At 38.3% G+C, this 20,026-nt stretch overlaps 2 protein-coding genes across 4 annotated transcripts in view; both read right to left on the reverse strand.

The window, feature by feature from the left end:
* The window catches only part of man1b1a (mannosidase, alpha, class 1B, member 1a), a 29,950-nt gene extending 18,748 nt beyond the window's left edge, over positions 1-11,202 (reverse strand). The window contains exons 1-3 of the mRNA XM_080876054.1: positions 10,916-11,202; positions 10,197-10,339; positions 127-235 (exon numbers count right to left, since the gene is read on the reverse strand). Coding sequence (XP_080732180.1) covers positions 127-235; positions 10,197-10,298 — 211 coding nt within the window. The 5' untranslated portion in view covers positions 10,299-10,339; positions 10,916-11,202. The remainder of the gene's footprint in view (positions 1-126; positions 236-10,196; positions 10,340-10,915) is intronic.
* Positions 11,203-13,685: 2,483 nt separating this feature from the next.
* Positions 13,686-20,026, reverse strand: part of LOC308383877 (uncharacterized protein) — a 119,483-nt gene continuing 113,142 nt past the window's right edge. For all 3 annotated transcript variants that reach the window (XM_080862060.1, XM_080862059.1, XM_080862061.1), the window contains 2 exons: positions 19,760-19,942; positions 13,686-18,181 (listed from right to left, as the gene is read on the reverse strand). In XM_080862060.1, coding sequence (XP_080718186.1) covers positions 18,032-18,181; positions 19,760-19,942 — 333 coding nt within the window. In that variant the 3' untranslated portion in view covers positions 13,686-18,031. The remainder of the gene's footprint in view (positions 18,182-19,759; positions 19,943-20,026) is intronic.

Raw genomic sequence — 20,026 nt, forward strand, 5'->3', positions numbered from 1 at the left:
AAACATGGCAAACACCCAATCCAAATAACCATTTAGCTACATAAAAAGTAAGACCATTAAAATTAATAACAGACTTTTGTCTCTGTGTATGTGATGTTAGCTTAGCATGGAGAGGGAAGTGTTTACCTCTCCAATGTTCTGTGATGCTGCTGTAGGAGAGCAGTCCCAATATGAGCAGCAGAGCCAGCAGGAACAGGATGAGGCTTCGCTGGAGCCGAGACAGCTGCTTCCATTTCTGTGGGCAGATAAACAGTGCTAGCTAAACTGGAACACGTCTAACAGCTCTGAATTTCAATCACAGATGTCTCAAAGGAGGTTGTAATTTCTCCCCAACAAATCTGTTTAGGCTCCTTTTCCAAAAAAAAAAAAAAAAGTAGGAGCGTAAAAGAAGGAGGCATGATAGTCTTCTTACCCTGTATAAACTCCACATCTCTTTCCGCTTGGTGCAAGTACATTTTCAAATTTCTCATCTAACCAGCTAAACCCTGCAAAGCAGAGGGAGTGAGAAAACCAGCGTCTCTGAGGAGAGAAGGCAACAGGCACCCTGGCACCACTCTGCTCTAATTAACACCTGTGCAACATCATGAAAGCATTGAACCATTGTATGAGCCATGGCCTCAGGAGGCATTTTCATTTCAACATAATGAGGATATTCTGTTCAGCCTAACAGTCCAAAAATTGTGCACTGAAAGCAGTGTTTGAAATCACCAGGAGACTCATGATTCAGTTTTATACTTTTTGGCCAAACTGTGACGTTCAGATCTGCAGTCAGAGAACAGACCGTACATAAAATATGGCTGATACTTCCATGACATCACGAATTGGTTACTTAAGTTTAGTTGTGAAGCCTCAAGTTGAACATTTCTGATGGCAACATGTTGTTGTGTTGAAACTCGATGTGATAAGCAAGGGTAGGGGAAAACTGAGAAACCAAGGCTCACTGCTACTTGTCGATAACATGGTAAATCCCTGTGCATCCTCCCCCTTTGAACTGTAATGGAAACCAAAATTTACAAAAACACCATGTTGCATTAACCTACAACTAGCGACTAAGGCCATAAACTCACCCAGAAAGTGTTTACTAAGCCCACAGACAAGAGCCTTCAACTGTTACTGTCATTTTCCTTTTAATTTCCATCCAACTAGAGATCTTTTTGAAAAGAGACGCCCCCTACTGGTCATCAGGAAGAATGCAGATTCAAGGCACTTCACTTTTCAAACACAGAATAAGTTGCACTTCTATAGTGCTGGAGTCAAATGCTCCAAACCTATGGGATAAAAACATTCATAGAAATGGAATCCTATTGTGGCAACACTGGAAGAGAGGCAGGATTCATCCTGAGCAGATCAATCGTTCATCATATGGAGACAGACAACCATTATGCTCATTTACACACCTATAGTGCCATGACTTGTTCCCTACCAGATTTCTTAGTCTCTTACATATTTGTCACACACAACCAGTTCTCAAAGGAGACCTATCATTTTCCCTTATTTTCTCTTACCATGACAAACTGTCATCTTAAATACAGCCAGAGTTTCACATAAGGTCTACAGCACAGACCCACGTGCCATTTAAAACTTCTATTTACGAGGGGCAACCAATCAGAAGAAAACTGGCTAAAAGGAAGGGAGCTAAAACGGCTCTTTTCAATTAGAGGATGAACCAGTTTAACATACATTAAAAAAGAAAGCATTATTAAGCATGAATTAACACCTTTACATAACATAGCTTAAATGGATGGATTGACCAATTCCAAATTCATGTACAACTATAAAATCAGCGCAAAATCCGTTCCTGACAGTCTGCAATGAGATACCCCTCCAGCAAACCGGGGAATAAATTTAAGACCTCTGTAAATGCAATTTATGGCTTTTTGTACCCTCTTAAGCTTTTTTCTGAGAAAATTTAATTCAGTGCTCTAATAGCAGGAGATTGATGTTAAACTACCCTACCCTTCTCAAAGTTCATATAACACAATGAACAAAAGCCAGTCATTCAATGACCTCATCTGCAGAGAGAGAGGAGGAAAAGTATGAAATTCACTGCTTCCCACCTGTTACGTGTGCTTTTAGAAATGTAGGAAAAACACCCACTATGATTGAAACAAGGGCAGAGCACTTATTGAAGTCCCTTGTGCAGTGTGAGAAGCAAGCATTGAGCTCCTCAGAGGAACATGATTTGCAGAGAACGGTTTTCTCAGGAACCATAAACTGTCATTAAATTTGACGATCCACAGGTACAAGTCGACAGTCCCTGCTTCTTTAAGAACAGGTTTTATAGAAGAAATGTCAGATGACATACTGCTGAACTAAAACATTACAGATTAGTCGATAAGAGCAGTCATTTGCCTTTCCAGTTCAGAGGACAAAATTAATTCCATTTACGAGAGCCAACCGTGCAGTTAAAAAGTGAAGGAAAGTAATCACACAGCGTTTATTACAGAAGCATTTTTGCTTATGATCTGGGCATCTGTAGAATTTCTTTTACCAGATTATCACAATCCTTTTTATAGCATTCAATAACAGCAACTAAGGCTGTTAAAAACTGAATGCAAAATTGATTCTGTGCATTATGGCAAAATAAAAGCGGACATTGATTGGAGAACTGAATGTTGAGGCCAAGTCGAACACTGTTTAAAATGAAGCAGATATGTTGGGAAAAATCATTTGCATTTGCAGATTCCTATGAGTGTATATGGATCTCAAGGGTTCAATTTGTCAGCAGTCATCTTGAAATGCTTCTGGATAGTTATTTTGAAGTCTTATTTAAATTAAAATTTTTCTTCCAGAGCTATTTTACTTTTAATTCTGTGAAGCTGTTTTTGTATTATTTTTGTATTATATCCAGTTTTGTTTTTGTTGCAATTTTAATAGAGTGTGTGTGTGTGTGTGTGTTCCTTTCTTTTGCATAGTTTTTAAATGACTGAGATATATTTGGGGGGTTTTTCATATTGAAATTATATACAGCAAAAAATTGAAGGAACACTTTAAACACATCAGATCTTCTTCAGGTTCCAGGTTTCGCCTCATGTGACACAAAACCTAGCTAAATGGAAAACTAGTGGGAAAACACACAAAACAAACAAAAAAACAGGAGGAAACAGTGTCAATGGCTTCCACCATCAGGGACAATTTTTCAGTAATGCATTTTATTGAGTCATTCTATTTTATTTCATTAATTTTCCTTTATTTATCCAGGTAAAAGTCTAATTGAGTTTAAAATCTCTTTTCAAAGAGCGACCAGGCCAAAGTGCAGCAGAAGTTACAACAAATAACAATATAAAAATATTATATTTATTTATATATTTATACAGTTTGGCTACTGTAACAGTAATTTCCAACTTTTAAGACAAATGAAGCATAGCTTATCTTATAGCTTATTTTATATCGAATCAATGGTGACAATTTGATTATTATTCATTTCTTTATTTATTTTGAAGTGTGACACATTTGTTGGCATTGCCCCCAAATTTTGTTTTAAAATACAGTTTCTTGATTTCCTCTGGAAGTGATACTTCTACCACCATCTTTGGTGTTTTGGTGTAAATTTGACAATTTAAATTAGGACTTGTCTCTGTGCCTCAGGAGAGCAACAGTGCAGAGTGCGAGGGAAATGGGTTAGAAACCTTCTGTTGCTTTTAACTCTGTCTTTGAGCGAGTGTTTTATATGCAAATGCAGCACCGATTATGCCACAACCATTGTGTTTAAAAGTGATTTGATGGTAATTATGCCCCGATTATGTCAAGAGGAGAAGCTCCAACTGTAGGCAACAGCTACACTTATGTGCTGTTAGAGTAATCAGAAAATTCACATGAACACAACCTTCAAGTCAAAACAACAACTCAAACAGTCAGAGAAAATTTTGGCATTCTTGTTAGCAAACCATGAAACCACGTCATTTGAATGTAAATATTTTGCTGACGGCAAGAAATTTAATTACAGCCATTTTTCTGCAGAGATTTAAACAGTGAAATATCTTGAATTCAAGTTGAAATCCTGCACTTCAGCTGTTTGAATTAAAATAAACTGCGATGTGTCATTGTCTAAAAACTTATGGACCTAACTACAAAGCAGCTACATACTGAAAACCGTTATCATTGTTTATCTGCACAATTCAGCCTCTCTCGACTGGCGTGTACTGTTGCTTCCACCTTACAACTTAAAAGAACATGAAGACACTGAAGCTGGAAGAACAAATTTGCTACTTGGGAAATGGAGCCATCTGAGGAGCATGAGGACTACAATTTCTTAGCAGCAAATGACTTTACCTCTTTAAAAAGAAAAAGCACCACTTTCCACCCAGGACACCATGTCCTAGCTACTGTTCTGGTCTCCTGTTCTGCCTGCATGGTTTGTTTGTCCTATGAGTGTGAGATAAAATACATCACAAACAGGATGTGATATTCCTGAGCTTGTATCAACCTGCAGAGGAAACAAAGTAGTGCTTAACGAACAACATCTGATTCACAGCTTTTCTATTTAAAGCTGAGAAATGGATGTCATCCATTAATTCACTAAGAACCAAGGCAGTCTCATTGTGAGAAGGTTGTAGGACAAGTTGTACAAGGATGAAAGAAACCTTTTAGCAAAGCAGCACTGTGACTGTCAACCCCCCTGAGGAAGAGCAAAGAAGAGTATTGAGACACTGAATATGCACAGCATAATATCCTTGCGAGTACTAAACTTGACAAAGAAGATGAGGACCCTCACAGATTAAACGCACAAGGATGAGAGCAAAAGTAAAGAAAACAAGATTAAAGAAAATGTTCTGGGAGACAAAAGAGACAAAGTGATGGGACCAATATCTATTTGATCTCGCTGGAGTGATCGGACACATTATGTGCTCAGGGGATGCTTTTATCTGAAGAGGTTTAAAGTTCAGGCTGCTCCACAACAAAGGAGGCGTAAGAAAGGAAAACTGAAGCCCTGGGAATCGATTTGTTACAAAAACAGGTCATAAAAACAGAGATAATCAATCCAGTCAGACTTGTAACCAAATAGTCTAATGCTTACAGCTGAAGAACAGAGCAACTCATTACCACCTCTGGTTGTATTATATATATCACAGCATCACAGAAAATGCTCCAAGTGAATGAACACAACTGCTTTATGTCAATATTTGATACAAGTTTGTTAATGGTGTTTCGCTCACTCAGTTTATCAAACACGTTCCCACCCAGTAACAGGAACACAAATAACAAAACACATATCTACATCCGTTCAACTTCAAATTTAAAAGCTGTTTACCAGAGTAAGTGCGGTGTGGCATTCAAGTTAATTTGGATGAGCATTTCTCATACTTTGGTTCAAAGCTGATGTCAGCTACCAGTGTTTTCCCTCCACTGGCTGCTGCTTGCTCCACTAGTGGGACTGTGTATTTGTTGTCTTTTAATCGCCGTTTGTATTTTACTAACATTCATTCTTGTGTTTCCACGTTCATATTTTCCCAGTATTCCAATTGTTTCCTTGTTGTCATCTCCCTCTGGTTTGCCTAAATGTTAGTTCCCTGTCCTTCCTTGTTTCTAACGCCCCTTTTATTTTAATAACTGGGCTTTGTGTATTGCCTGCGACTTCTTGTCTTCATCTTTTCTCCTTATTCCACCCGTGTCTCATTTCCTAGCTTTGTGATTATCTGCGTGCAATAGGCTCAGCATTTGTGGTTCCTACAAAGCAAGATTAACGACTTGGCAATCTATCTGGATCTTAAAGTCTGAGTTTTATGCATCACACAAGTGGTTCTCTTTCTTTTTACCAGGCTAAATTATTGGGGCAACTTATGATGAACATATAACCTGGTCGGAGCAAGTTATGTTCAGAATTTTGGTTTAAGAATTATCTGGCCGCCTTTTAGCCAAATCATTTATTTACATGTTTTAAGTGCAGTAGGTTTACAGATTATCTGCAGGGCAAATACATTTTGTGTTTGCCAATCTGTTAAGCCATCTACCTTGCTAATATGATGAATGAACCTGCAAAGTTGCAGCGGTGTAAACTGTGCATCAAATTCCCACACTGGAAGCGATTCACTCACTGCACATTGTTTTGAAGTTCACTCCAAATGTCCAAATGTTCCAGGTGCCAGTTGCCTCGGTAACCCCCTAAAGTTTTTACTACTACCATACATCAACCAGCTTAATCCTGCATGCACACTGGTAGTTCAGTGATTCACCAGAAACTAATCTCATGCCCTGCCCACTTCATGTAGCTAGTGGTTATTTGCCTGTAGTCACCAAATGCCATTCACTATCTGTTCAGTCAGTAAAGTCAGTTTCACTTTGATCTGCCAACAAGCTAAACCACGTCTCCTTTATTAAGCTATGAGACAGTAACCTTTAAACCGTTAAAGTCTGAGAACTTACAGCCATCAACTTGTAAGTAAGCAGCAGTGCCAAGAGCATATTCAGAAATAAAACCATTAACTTGAATTAAAATGTTTTTTTAATTGCTGTCAAATCACAAGAAGCTCCAGAAAATACTATTAATCTAAGTTTATTGTTTACTGTTATGTTCTCTGTAGATTGTGATGCATTTTATCATCATCATTCGTTAACGTCTGTGATTGGAGGAGGCGGCATTCGCAGGGATCTTTTTGTGCGTCAGAAGTGTCACATGATGTATGACAGATTGACTTTTATGTGTGCACACACAGACCCTGAAGCTGAAAACCCAAATTAACGGAGCAAATTATCGAATGGGGTTTTAGGTTTTGTTAAATCAGTTAAAGCAAGGAAAGCCCAGATCTGTTAAACTTCCTTTGTAGTACACCCCACAGGCCAAGAAAACACATCAATACTTTTGGTTTATGTTTCTATTTATATTCTTTATTTAAATTATTTTTTAGGTTACCATTATTATTTTCTTTATCTTGAGTCTGTAGTTTTCTGGGAGATCATTACTTATGTTGTTTAGATAAGTGATTCTGCACAATATCACACATACACAAAACAGCACACAGCCATCAAGTATCATTACATCTGCCCTCTTTACAAAATGACTGCCTGCGTTTGATGCATTTAGGAGAAAATTGAGGCTACAAAAAACAACATGGCCTGAACTCAACTCTACCTGAAAGGGCACTGCACTAGTTCACATAAAAGGTTTACTTGTTTGGAGTTTTGATGATGATGACGGTGTGTACTGCTGTCTAACACACTAGTCCTAAAACTCTAAAGTGCTTTGAACTATTAAAAGCTGGTATTGTAACTCTAGTCACAAAACATGATTCACAAACACTTAAAAGGATTACTGAACACTTTGGTTATCAAAGCACAAATAAATTATTTCCATATACTGATATTTCTTTTAAGCGTGTGGCCTGACGTGTTGTTGCCAGCACAAGCAACTAACCTGTGTAGCTTCTTTAACTCGATGTATATTTAACAATTTCCAATCTGTTCCTGATTGACAAATCACTGTACATGTCTCAGCTTCATCATTTTAGTTTGAAAGTCAAGTCATCTTTATTTATATAGCACATTTAAAAGACATCAAGTGTCGGCCAAAGTGCTGAACAGAGGGATAATATAATAAAAGAATTTAAATAGAAAGAAAACATTTTAAAAAGAATTGTAAGACATGTAAGAGTATATAGCATATAATGTACATGCAAATATGCACATACATCTACAAAACTGTACACATTCACACAAGCACACATATGTGAACATAACGTATATACACATACAACATCATCCAATAAGATAAGAGACCAAATAGACAGAATAAAAAAAAAAGATATCAAAGAGATCCGAAAGCCTTGGAAAATAAGTAGGTCTTGAGATTCGATTTAAAGACTTCAAGGATGAAGAGGATTTTATGAAGAGGGGAAGACTATTCCAGAGTCTCGGGGCAGCAATGGAGAAAGCCCTGTCACCTCTAGATTTGAGCTGGGAGCGTGGAACTGATAAAACCATCTGACTGGAGGAGCGCAGAGATCGAGTGGGTAAGTGCAGGCTAAGAAGATCTGAAATTGTTCACTTCCTGCCACCATCGACTCACTTCAGTTTGCTTACCGGACTAATCGTTCCACAGACGATGCCATATCTCACCTGCTCCACACATCCCTGAGTCACCTGGACACTGGCAGAGGGAATTATGTTAGGATGCTGTTCGTGGACTACAGTTCAGCATTCAACACAATAATTCCCTCTAAGCTTTTCACCAAGTTGACGGATCTAGGACTCAGCTCATCACTGTGTCAGTGGATCCTCAACTTCCTCACAGACAGACCCCAATCAGTGAGGGTGGGAAAACAAGTCTCCCCCTCCATCTCACTCAGCACTGGAGTGCCTCAGGGCTGTGTTTTAAGCCCCCTGCTGTACTCACTGTACACTTATGACTGTGTAGCCACATCCGACACCACCTCCATTGTCAAGTTTGCTGACGACACTGCTGTTGTGGGCCTGATCTCCGACAACATCGAGACGGCCTACCTGGAGGAGATTAGGAACCTGGAGACCTGGTGTCAGGAGAATAACCTCCTCCTAAACATCAGCAAGACTAAGGAGCTGATCGTGAACTTCACTACAAAGCAGGCGAGGAATTACAAACCCCTCATCATCAGTGGCACGCCAGTGGAGAGAGTGGACAGTTTCCGATACCTGGGTGTCCACATCACTCAGGACCTGTCATGGTCCTGTCACATCAACACCCTGGTTAAGAAAGCCCGTCAGCGTCTCTTCTTCCTCAGAAGACTTAGAGACTTCCATCTGCCACTGAAGGTGCTCAAGAACTTCTACTCCTCACCATCGAGAGCGTCCTGACGGCAAACATCTGCATCTGGTTTGGGAACAGCACCAAGCAGGACAGACAAGATCTGCAAAGAGTGGTGCGCTCAGCCGAACGCAGAGCTCCCTGACCTGCTGTCCATCTACACCAAGCGGTGCAAGTCCAAAGCTAGGAAGATTATGATGGACCTCTCCCATCCCAACAATGGACTCTTCTCACTGTTGAGGTCTGGGAAGCGCTTCCGCTCCCTTAAGGCCAAAACAGAGAGAATGAGGAGGAGCTTCTTCCCCCAGGCTATTCGGGGCCTGAACCAGGTGTAGCACTGGACTCTCCCACACACATCACTATAAGACTGGACACACATCACATCACCACACGCACCACCACACATTTCCTATTATTTATAATCTTTATAATCTCTTTCTGCTATTTGCACATTTTTTACTGTAAATTTCTAAGTTAACTTCATTTAATGGTCGGGCATTGCACAGCTACAAGCATTTCACCCCCATGTCATACTGTGTATGGTTGTGTGTGTGTGACAAATAAAATTTGAATTTGAAATGTAACCTGGAGCCAAAACATGGAGAGCTTTAAAAACAAATAGTAAAACCTTAAAATCGATTCTATGTTTAACTGGTAGTCAACGTAGAGATGCGAGTACTGGGGTAATATTCTCTCTCTTTCTAGTACCCGTCAGGAGCCTTGTGGCTGCATTTTGAACAAGTTGCAGGCTTGAGTGACAAATGCCTAAATAGAGAGAGTTACAATAGTCAAGACGTGACGATATGAAAGCATGGATAACAGTTTCCAGGTCTTTAGATGACAGGATATTTTTGAGTTTAGAAATGCTCCTGAGTTGGAAAAAACTGCCACAAACAACTGAATTCATTTGCTTGTCCAGCTTGAGAGTGGAATCAAAAATGAAACCAAGATTTTTTACATGGGGATGTACATTAGCTGATAATGGGCCCAAATTGTTTCTTATGAGACTAATAGAGTCCTGCTTACCGAAGATTAATTAATGTCGGTTTTGTCATGATTTAGTTTGAGAAAGTTCAGAGACATCCAGCAATGTATGTCGCTAAGACAGTCTGAGACTTTCTGCAGTGTACTATCAGCACCTGGTTCTCCTTTTCCCTTTGGGTGTGTGTGTGTGTGTGTGTGTGTGTGTGTGTGTGTGTGTGTGTGTGTGTGTGTGTGTGTGTGTTTTTAAGCCTAGTTCAACCACTTTGACATTTTTAGCTATTTGCCTTTACTATCTTTTCTAACCCTCTCATTCCAGTTTTTAGTGCCGACTCCAGCCTCCAAGTCACTCCTAGTCCTATGCCCTAAAAATCCTCTTTAGGTGGCACCGTTTTAGATAATTATACGTGCATTCCTGTTTCATGTTTCTAAAATCTTTAAGAAACTTCACGTTCATTCGTCAGCCGAGCTCTGTATATCAAATTACAGGACTACTCACTCTCCAGCAGGACTGCCTTCGGTGTTTGCCATTGTTGTAGTTCTGACTGTGTGGGTCACTGAGTGTCAGAGAGATGAAGTCCTTTCTGGAAGGCGGGTACATCCTCTGATCGGGGTTGATGGTCGTATGTCATAGAACCTGCCCTAAGAAATGAAGAACACACGAAGTTAGGACTATTCCCTGAAATAATGTGGAATGTAAATGTAAAATCCATCAATTTCAGCATTTTTTCCCTTACACATTCTTTCACATTGCAATTGTAAGAACTGTAAGCATGCTGGCTTACATTAGATTAGTCAGCTTCATGACAGCTTTTGTACACCTGACATGCAAGCCTTTTACTATGCTGCTTCTTCTGATGGACTCATAAACAATAAAATAAGTTCTATTTGTGCTGACAGTGTCAGCACAAATACACCCCCACATAAGAGATGTAGTGTGTGCATGCTCCTTGGTGATGTTTTGGGAAGCAGTATAAAAACTCTGGATTTTAAAAACCCAAACTTTAACATGCTCTGTAATTCTTTTAAGGACAATCATCAAGATGCAAGTAAGCGTGTGTACGGCAGTACGAGTCATCTTTTTCCTTTTAACACCATGCTAGCTAAAGCGTAAAAGACTCGACGTTAATTCAGTTTTTCTCACATCGCTGTCACGCTGTGCAAATAACACCACAGAGTCCAAGTCAGAAGTCAAACACTCAGCTGCTTCCCTCTCACCTTTGTGCCTGGTTGGCTGCCTCACAGCGACGCTATTATCCCCAAAACTGAACAGCTGCTAGCGTGCTACCAGAGGCTAGCTGTGGCTCTTCGGGTCGTTTCTGAATGGAGCGAAATTTTATTCAAGACGCAGGTTAACAAACATGCAGCGCAGTCCTGTGTTCGAGCAACACACAATAAGACCCGCTGCCACATGAAATGTCAAGCAAAATAAACTGGAGGAAATACGGTTGAAGTTAAGAGATAGGAAAGCAGAGGGAGATACGGAAAAGACCTGACAAGCTCTGACGAGGTAGGTCATGTGATGTGCGCACGTGATCTGAGAGTGTTTGAATTAACCCGTAACAACCCGGTGTCTTAACGAATTTGGCTTTATGCTTCAGGTCATCATTTAACTTTATTTTAGCTTTTTTTTTTTTTTTCCATTGAACACATTCTGTAGTATTTTTAGTAACATCGTTTTAGAAATGTATTTAGTTTAAACAGTACAACCCTGAAGTTTGTTTATTTAGTAATTCAGTGGCGGAAACAAACTTCCGTTTTAGTTACGTTTGATTTACATTCGAAAAATGTCAGTGTCATAATTAGATCTTCTAAAAAATGACTCCAAATTTAATCATTTATTAAGAAATAAATAAAGCAGGGGAACTTCAGTACCACATTATATGAACGCATCCACTATATACATTCTAAAATAATAAAAAGAAATTATTTCACATGCCACTGCTCATCTGTTACTGTCAGTTTTATGAGCAGTTTTCATGATAGAGACCTTGATTTTGAGATATTTATAATATCTTTTTCTTTATTTTTTGTGAACTTGTTTTGTATATTTAATTTTCTGTGACTTAAAGTGCAATGCCTTATCCAGTATGATCTTTCTCTGAATTTTTCAATTTATTAACTTGAAATTTCAAGTTATTGTCTCACTTTGGAGTTTGAGTTACAAGGCCATAACTTGAAATTTTAACCCTTTAAGGTCCACACTAAGAAAAGAGCAATGGAACAATTTTTTTTGTTTACATTTCTTATTGACTTGGGTGAGTAATAACCACAATCAAATTTTTTTTCAATAGACCCTATAGTTTTTAAAGTATTCATTCCATCAAAGGAAAGTATTATATCAAACAACAAAATACATATTTTTTTTAAATCTGCAACTGTGAAAAATGTGCAGCAGCACAAAATACTCACATTCAGGCTACTTCTGATTGAATGCTACTGTGCAAAATAATTTTTGTTTTTAAAAAAACAAAACAAAAACTGTGCAAATCAAGAACATCTACTGGTTTTGGTCGTTGGGGTCTTAGGGTGTAGCATTTATTCTGTGGTCATGGAGAGCTGAATCATGGTTGTCCAACTGTAGATGCTGGCTTGTTAACTTGGTTCAGACACAGCCAGGCACAAACCTTTTGAGAGCCATCGGTTTCTGGTCCACTAGGGCACAGTCCCTCTTGTAGACCAGGAATTCAAGTCAAGGATGTATCCGAACAGTGGCATATGCCATCTCCTTAACTTGTGACTTATAACTTGTCTTATACAGGTGTTATAGCATATCAGAAAGCTCAGTTCCTCCCATATGCTAATTATATACAGGGATGAGTGATGGGCATCAAATGGTGAGCTTTGCATTGGACTCTTTGCTCCACCGTTTGACCAATGAAAGAGGCATTTTACTGCAATCAGACCTTCATCAGACCTGTAATCACAGGCTCCATGGCCCTTCTTCATCAGGTCTTTGTCTGCCATCAGGGGAGCTCCACCGGTGCAGTTTGGTCATACAGTACCAATGCACCTGACACCCAAGGACATGTGCAAGTTCTGGACCAAGCTGAAACTTGTGAAGACCTCAGTTTCTTTTATGGGTTTGCATAGTGATTTCTACAACTTTGGCCCCTTAGAGGTAGCTTCTGTTCCTTTTCACTGAGGGGAGCATTGAAGAATGTAGATCCCCCTTGATACAGCAGCAAGTCGTGGATGATGCCAGATGAACTTGCTTGGCAGAACAATTTAAAGCCCCACTCATCTAGTTTGTTAGCAATATACTGGTGGAGAGTGCCAGCCCCGTTGGCTTCATATGAAACCATGACCTCAAACACACTGTGGTTGAAGGTGGATGATATCATGAGACTCCGCTCACAAATCTGCCACAGGAGCATGTGACTTTTAACTGCTTAGCGTCCATATAGTACTAGTTAAACATGAAATTATAATTTTGACAGCTTAATAATATTAATTTACCAGCTACTATAATTTGGTCAAACGGTAATTAGTTGTGATATTTTTGATTTCCACATGTTACTCTTGATTTTTACCATATTTACTAATATTAACTCGGAAAGTTACAAAAATTACTTACTGAGGAAATTATTTCAGCATATTCTTGCTGTGCTAACATGTAATTTATCAACAGCAATGGATAAATAAAATGGGTCCAGTGGGCTGATTTTATGGCAAATAATCAATTTTAATAACATTTAGGTTATGTTAGGATTAGCACCACAAAGTGACAAATCAACTGTTTGGTTGAGCACAAAAATTATTAAACATTTAATTTCACTTTTTTAATGCTGTCAAGTCAGATACGTTTGTTTAGTAAGTCCTCTAACACTCTCATATATCAAAGAATTATAGCTTCCTACCTTAGTTTCATCAAAAACACTCAAAATATGTTGGATGGTTTTCACTGACCAAATAATTCCAAAACTTACAATAATAAAATTGAACTGAGACAATATTTGGTTATGTATATGTATTTTTTTTAATTCAGCTGACACACTTTGAACAAGTTGATGGAGGGATCACACAAGTTAGATGCCCAGCATTTTGTTTCATATTTTTAAGAGTGATAATTTTACAAAACAAGCAAAGTAAGAATGATCAGTCTCAGCCAGCTAAGGCAATCATATAAAATGCTATTATAAAATCTAAATACAAAAAAGAAAATATTACATATTTAACACAAAGCCAGAATGAAACAAATGTGACTGAGATGTTTAATTGTAATTCATCTGGTTGACTTCTGGCTCTCTGGTTCCCGGCAGACTTTGGTTTGAGAATGATGTTTTTTTTAGTTCTCCAGTTGGACTGATGTTGTTTGGGCTCTCACCACCAACTCCCTGACATCTTACTCTCCGTGCACACTTTGCAGCACACTGCTCATCACTCACAGCTGACCGACTCTGGGACACAAGCACAAATTCTGTAGAGTAGCTATGAGATTTTCCTCCTGCCACTGGACCCAAGCACTTTGCAGACTGAATAAGGAATAAATTCAGGTAAACAGAAATTTCTCAAAGCTAAGTGGGTAATTTTGTTTAACAGTGAGTCAAAGAATCTTAGCAGGGTCAGGGTACTACTCTACTACTGGTTATATGTGTTTAGTCTCACTTTTTGGTTTGCATAACACTTCTCACATTGTTGAATGTCACATTTCCCATGTTAAAAGGGTAAAAACTCTGATGTAGGACTACATGTGTGGGGGAGAAGGATATGAAACATTTATTTAAAATGTGACAGATTGTCAGATTCCAGCAGTTTTTTGTCCAAGACATTAAAGAAAATGGAGGAAAACAGTGTTGTGATATTTTGATACCATGGTAGCATTTACAGGATATTGTTTTATAGTGATATTATACAGGAAAACTGTTACTCAATAAGGCCCATTTACTAGTTGTTTTTCTCTTTCTCTGTGACCCAAGAATTAATGTGTAAGAATCACAGGCTGGTACCTCAAGGTCGAAAATACCACAGAGACCACTTCCTTACTCCCATCCTCCCTTCTTTATCTCTTAGAAAAAGGCTTGTTAAAGGCCAGGTGGTTTGTTTCAGAATTCACTAATGAAAGAACTCTGTATTCTATGTCTAGGAGTGTATTTCGCTGGGATGATCATAAATTGTAGCTGAACTGATAAACTACACACAGGATACTTCTTTGCTCACAAGGCAGGAAGACGTTTCCTTATTTGGTCTGTACCGGTTTGAACTGAGAATCTGCTGACACACGAACCTTTTTCCTCTATATAAACTGTTGTATGATGAATAAACCTTTGAGTTGGTTTGGGAAGGCAACCTGAAGCAGTCTGTGTTTCCTTGTTCTCCCAAGCTACTCCCGACGTCGTAACTAACCTGCTGAACGGCATACCTGAGTGTTACTTTGAATAATTTTGAATCTTATAGGGTAAAGACAAAACTCTGCTTATAGGTGCCCACGCCTCGGAGGAAAACCCGATCCACGGATGACCCGGGACGGAGATTTCTTTCAAACAGTAAGTTAGATAATCAGGATATTTCTAGACCTAGTGTGGATTAAATTTTTTTAAATTAAATGGTAATTTCTTAAAAAAAAAAAAGGAAAAAAGGTCTACGTGTTAGAGAGAGCTGTAAATGCTTAGATTACGTTTTGTTTTGTTTTTCTTTTACTTATACTGGATCTGTGATGTCAAAGACAGAATAAATATTAATATGGTCATTTTTGAGTCAAAGCTCTGGATGTGAGCACTGAAGACCCACCCACTTGCTGTCAGAACATTCTGTTTGCAAGGGACAGCCAATCACAACAAAGCTGGCTTAAAGGGAAAGGAATCAAAACAGTCTGTTTGAGGCTGCACAAAGGATCAGTGTCAGGTAAATAAGGATTTTTTTCCAACTGTGAATCATGCAAAGCTGCTGTCGTAAAGCACATGAATTACAAATATGGAGCTGGAAACCAGTATTAACTTTAATACGGCTGGTAATCTCTATATGAATATATAGAATGTACCAAGGGATTGGTACTGAAAGCTCTGGTTTCCACTTGTAGTTGCATTGACCAGTCATATCTTTGCAGGCTTTCATTGCATGCAGTCTATGTGATGGTAAACTGTATTGGATTATTACCCCCTTTTGTCTGACAATTTAGTTTTTTTTTTTCCTGTATGGTTTCCAAGGTGTAACCCAATTCAAAATGTACTACTAATTTGTTTATTTACTTAATTATCTACTTAGTTATTGGATGCGGAAACATCTTCTCAAAATTTAATGGTCGTGGTAGTGAAACCTATGATGCATGGTTTGGAGATGGTGGCACTGACAGAAAGACAGATGACAGAAGGCAGATTTCAGGATTTGAGGATGTTAAGATTTTTGCCGGGATGGACGTGATTAGAAATGAGTACATCAGAAAGATAGCTCAGGTTGAGCGGTTTGGAGACAAAGTTAGAGAGGTGAGGCTGAGATGATTTGGACATGTGAAAAGGAGGGACACTGGACAAAGGATGTTGAAGATGCTCCTGAAGGCAGGAGGAAAAGAAGTTGACCTCAGTGGAGGTTCATGGATATAGTGGAGGAGGACATGCAGAGGGTTGCTGTGACAGGAGAGCTAGAGATGGAGGAAGATGATCCACTGGGGTGACACCTAAGCAGCCAAAAGAAGAACTGTCATTACACCAATCATGCTTTTCTCTAAACTGAAGTGGAATTCTGTTAGAAAAAAAACTTTGAGGAATTACCTGAGACATACGGGCGCTACAATTTTTATGCCACCATGATACTATGCACAACCACAAATGAATCTGGAGTTAATAATTACTTTTTTTCCAGCTATTTTCAGCTGTGGAGAAATACACATTTGTCCAAGATTTTTAAGGTTTTGGTTTCCTAAAATTTAAAAACTTCTATATTAGCGTCCAAAAACATTTATCTATCTTTATTTTCTATTTGAAATTGTATCCGTTCTGTAAATTATTCTACTTCAGTAATGATGCAAATAGATTAACAGTCACTTGTAGCGACTGCCAATGGATCACAAGCCACACAGCGTTGCCGCCACAAGTCAGAAAAGCCACCAGCATCGCTAAAGGGCCACATTTGAGATGAGATGAGATGAGATAGCCTTTATTTGTCAGTTGCAGGTCTTTTGCCCACAACAGAGATGACATTTCACTGGCTGGCTGGCCAACTCACCCCATACGGCTGTGCTGAGTGAGGATTTCCCCCTTGTAGCCGAGAGCTTTGCTGGATGAGCATGTGGACCAAAACTGTGTGTTGCTTATATGCAAAGTTATGCATATTAAACTCTTGAATAAAATGCATTTCACAGATATTGTTTTGAGAGATATTTGCAGGCAGTGATCATAAACATGGGAAATATTAGAAAGTCTGGTTGTTTCTTGGCTGTTTCTGTGCACAGCCATGATACTTGGTCTTTTCTCGTGCTGCATCACATTTAGTTCTCTGGTGAGTATCTCTAGCTACAAGATGAGGGGTGGACAATCACATATTATGTTTTCATTTACCATTAGCAAATCACTGTTGGATTATGTGTATTTATCCAATGTTTGAAATCAAGATTTTCTAGGTTTGGTTTAAAGGCCAAACTACAAAACTGGACAACAGAGTGGCAACATCGGATTCAGTGCCAACATGTGTAGTCATACCTGAGACAAATTTAAAGAAAGGAAACAAAAAAAAACATAGCAACATTAAACATTGAAAACAATAAACAATAATTTGTATTTCAAGAGATGAAGACAGTTGGTCTTGTTGACAACAGACAGGTAAAATCAAGTAACATAACTGTCCCTTTCTATTGGTTTTTGTATTAAATAAATGGTGGTCTTTTGAATAAAATTAGCACCTTGAGAAAAATGACACCTAGGTTCACTTACAGTACTAGAACAGTGGATTTACAGTGAGAGCTTTACAGGCCTATGGGACACCAGAAGCCGTGTCCCTGTAAAGAACACATTGTTATAGACATCAGTGAGGACAGTCTGACGTTTTATATATACAGTGAGCAAGCTGTAACACTATCCCTGCACAACTGCATAACAAAAAACAAAACACTGTATAAAGGATGCTTGTAAAAAAAAACCAAAAAAAAAACCATACACTTAAATTATTTAATGTCTCTGTAAACGAAATTGCCTTCTCCGTGAAAAAAAAGCCTGGGGGCACTATTGGCCTCAAAGATTCAGTCATACAAAGTCACTGAACTTGAGGGATAAAATCCTCCAACACTAGAGGATAAAGAAGCAAAAACTTCACAGACTGGAAGGTTCCACTTGTCCATGATTTAAAGAGAGTTTGTGTCCTGGACCTGAGAGTCTTCCGGGATGGTACAGTTTTCTCCCACCTCTAGCTGAAACACACAGGTCCAACAGTGAGGCCAAACTGGTATGTCGCGTTTCCTCCTCCCATTAGTGCCACGTCTCTCAGAGGAAGGAGATGGAGGTCCTCAAACTCCAGCACAGACTCCCGAGGACCAGACTCCATCTCCTCTCCAGGCTGATGAACCAAAAATAGATTACATTTGAACATTTACAGTAGTAAACCCTAAGTAGAGATCAGCTTTAGATAAGTTTCTCTTTCTCTTGAATTGAATATACATAAATGGTATACATACATACATAAACTCTCTCTGTTAAGATCAAAGAAACAAGCATAACTGCGAGAGTGCAACCCCCCACCCACACAGCTCAGTCTCGGACCAATATTTACTTTTAAGGGAATAGTATTGAAATGCACTTTTATTGCATTAAAAAGTGCAGCCTTTTCTTATCTTCCCAGTTGAAACCCATTACCTGATATCATTTTGAATATAAATATTTTTTTACTATTTTTATTTATGTGAATATATTATATTTGTAGCATTCTTTTAATTGTTTAGTAAAATTCACTTAAATGTTTAGTCATAAATATTAAGTGAAAAAAAGGTTTTGATCAGGAAGTTTACTTTGTTTTAAAAAAAAAAAAAAACCCAAAGTAAATCTTATTCAGGGTCATTGTACATGTATTCAAACTGTTGTGTTTTTAAATGATTATAACCTGTAATTGTAATGTACAGAACAAAGTCATGATAAAATATTGCGATATTTAGAATCCTCATATATCATTCTCTATACGCCTACATGTTGACAATATAAACAATGACTGTAAGAAACAGTTTTAAAATACTTGATATAGCGTTATTATCACTTTGGCCTTATGCCTGGTGTATTATTGGTTAGTTATGTCACCCGCCTGTTAGTATATTTTATTTGTATTTGTATTTATTATTGCTCTAACTCGTTCTGTGAAGCACTTTGGCATACCTGTGGTTTTTTAAATGTGCTATATAAATGAAATTGTATTGTAAGCCAATTTTGAACGGATGACCCCACTGTACACTTGAATAAAGTTGTATCAGAATTTATTTAAAACTTTTAAAGGTATTGTGTTTACACACAGAGTGACAGAATGACATGTACGCATAAACAGGACCAAAAAATACAGCTTCAGTACGACTGCAGTAACCAAACTCCTATTTGTGAAGGTTTTTTGGAATTTCTGTCTCAAATCTGTGATGCTTTGGCTGTACTTTAAATCTAATTAGCTAATACGCAGATCGATACAGATTTTTTGCCAATTCATCACAGTTAATCACTGTGTTCTCACAAACAGATTGCATTTAATTGCCAACTTGACCCCATTCAGTCACAAACTGATAGCAGACTGACACATTTATGCCATTTTACATGAAACTACTTTTCTTCTTTTTTCTTTGTTTAATAAGCAAGTCCTGATTTTTGAAAACTGTATGTATTTTTTGCACATTGAGCTCCACAAACCACATGCCATTTACTTACATATAAAACATTCAGGATCTTCAGTACAGTACACAGTATTTTATTTTTTGTTTTAATAAATTTTTTTTATTTTGGGCCTTTGGGAATTCCTTCCAAACTATCTTGGATTAACAGAGCTTTATGTCCTTCTACACCCTGTCCATGTTGAGTTAATCTGTCCAACCTTTTGCAAATCTGGCAAAAAGGAGGTGAAAAAAAGTCAAATAGGAAGATATTTTTCAGTAGTTCTGTTACATACCACACAATCTTGAACTGCTCCGAGGTAACTTTGTGTCCTTGAGTCAGTGAGGAATTTGACATCTCGGTAGGCCGGGCCCAGTCTGTGTCCTGGGTGGCAGGAGTAGGTAACCTTCTGTACAGCTGTGCCACTGTGCAATCTCAGAAAGCGCATCTGGACCACATTAGCACCTTGATAATAAAACTATAAAAACATATTAGAGTTATCAGAAATGCTTTATTATAAATCAGGCCAAAGACACTAAATAGAAGGAAAACTGAAAAAAAA

This window comes from Rhamphochromis sp. 'chilingali' (genome assembly GCF_963969265.1).
Source record: "Rhamphochromis sp. 'chilingali' genome assembly, chromosome: 2".
NCBI lineage: Eukaryota > Metazoa > Chordata > Actinopteri > Cichliformes > Cichlidae > Rhamphochromis > Rhamphochromis sp. 'chilingali'.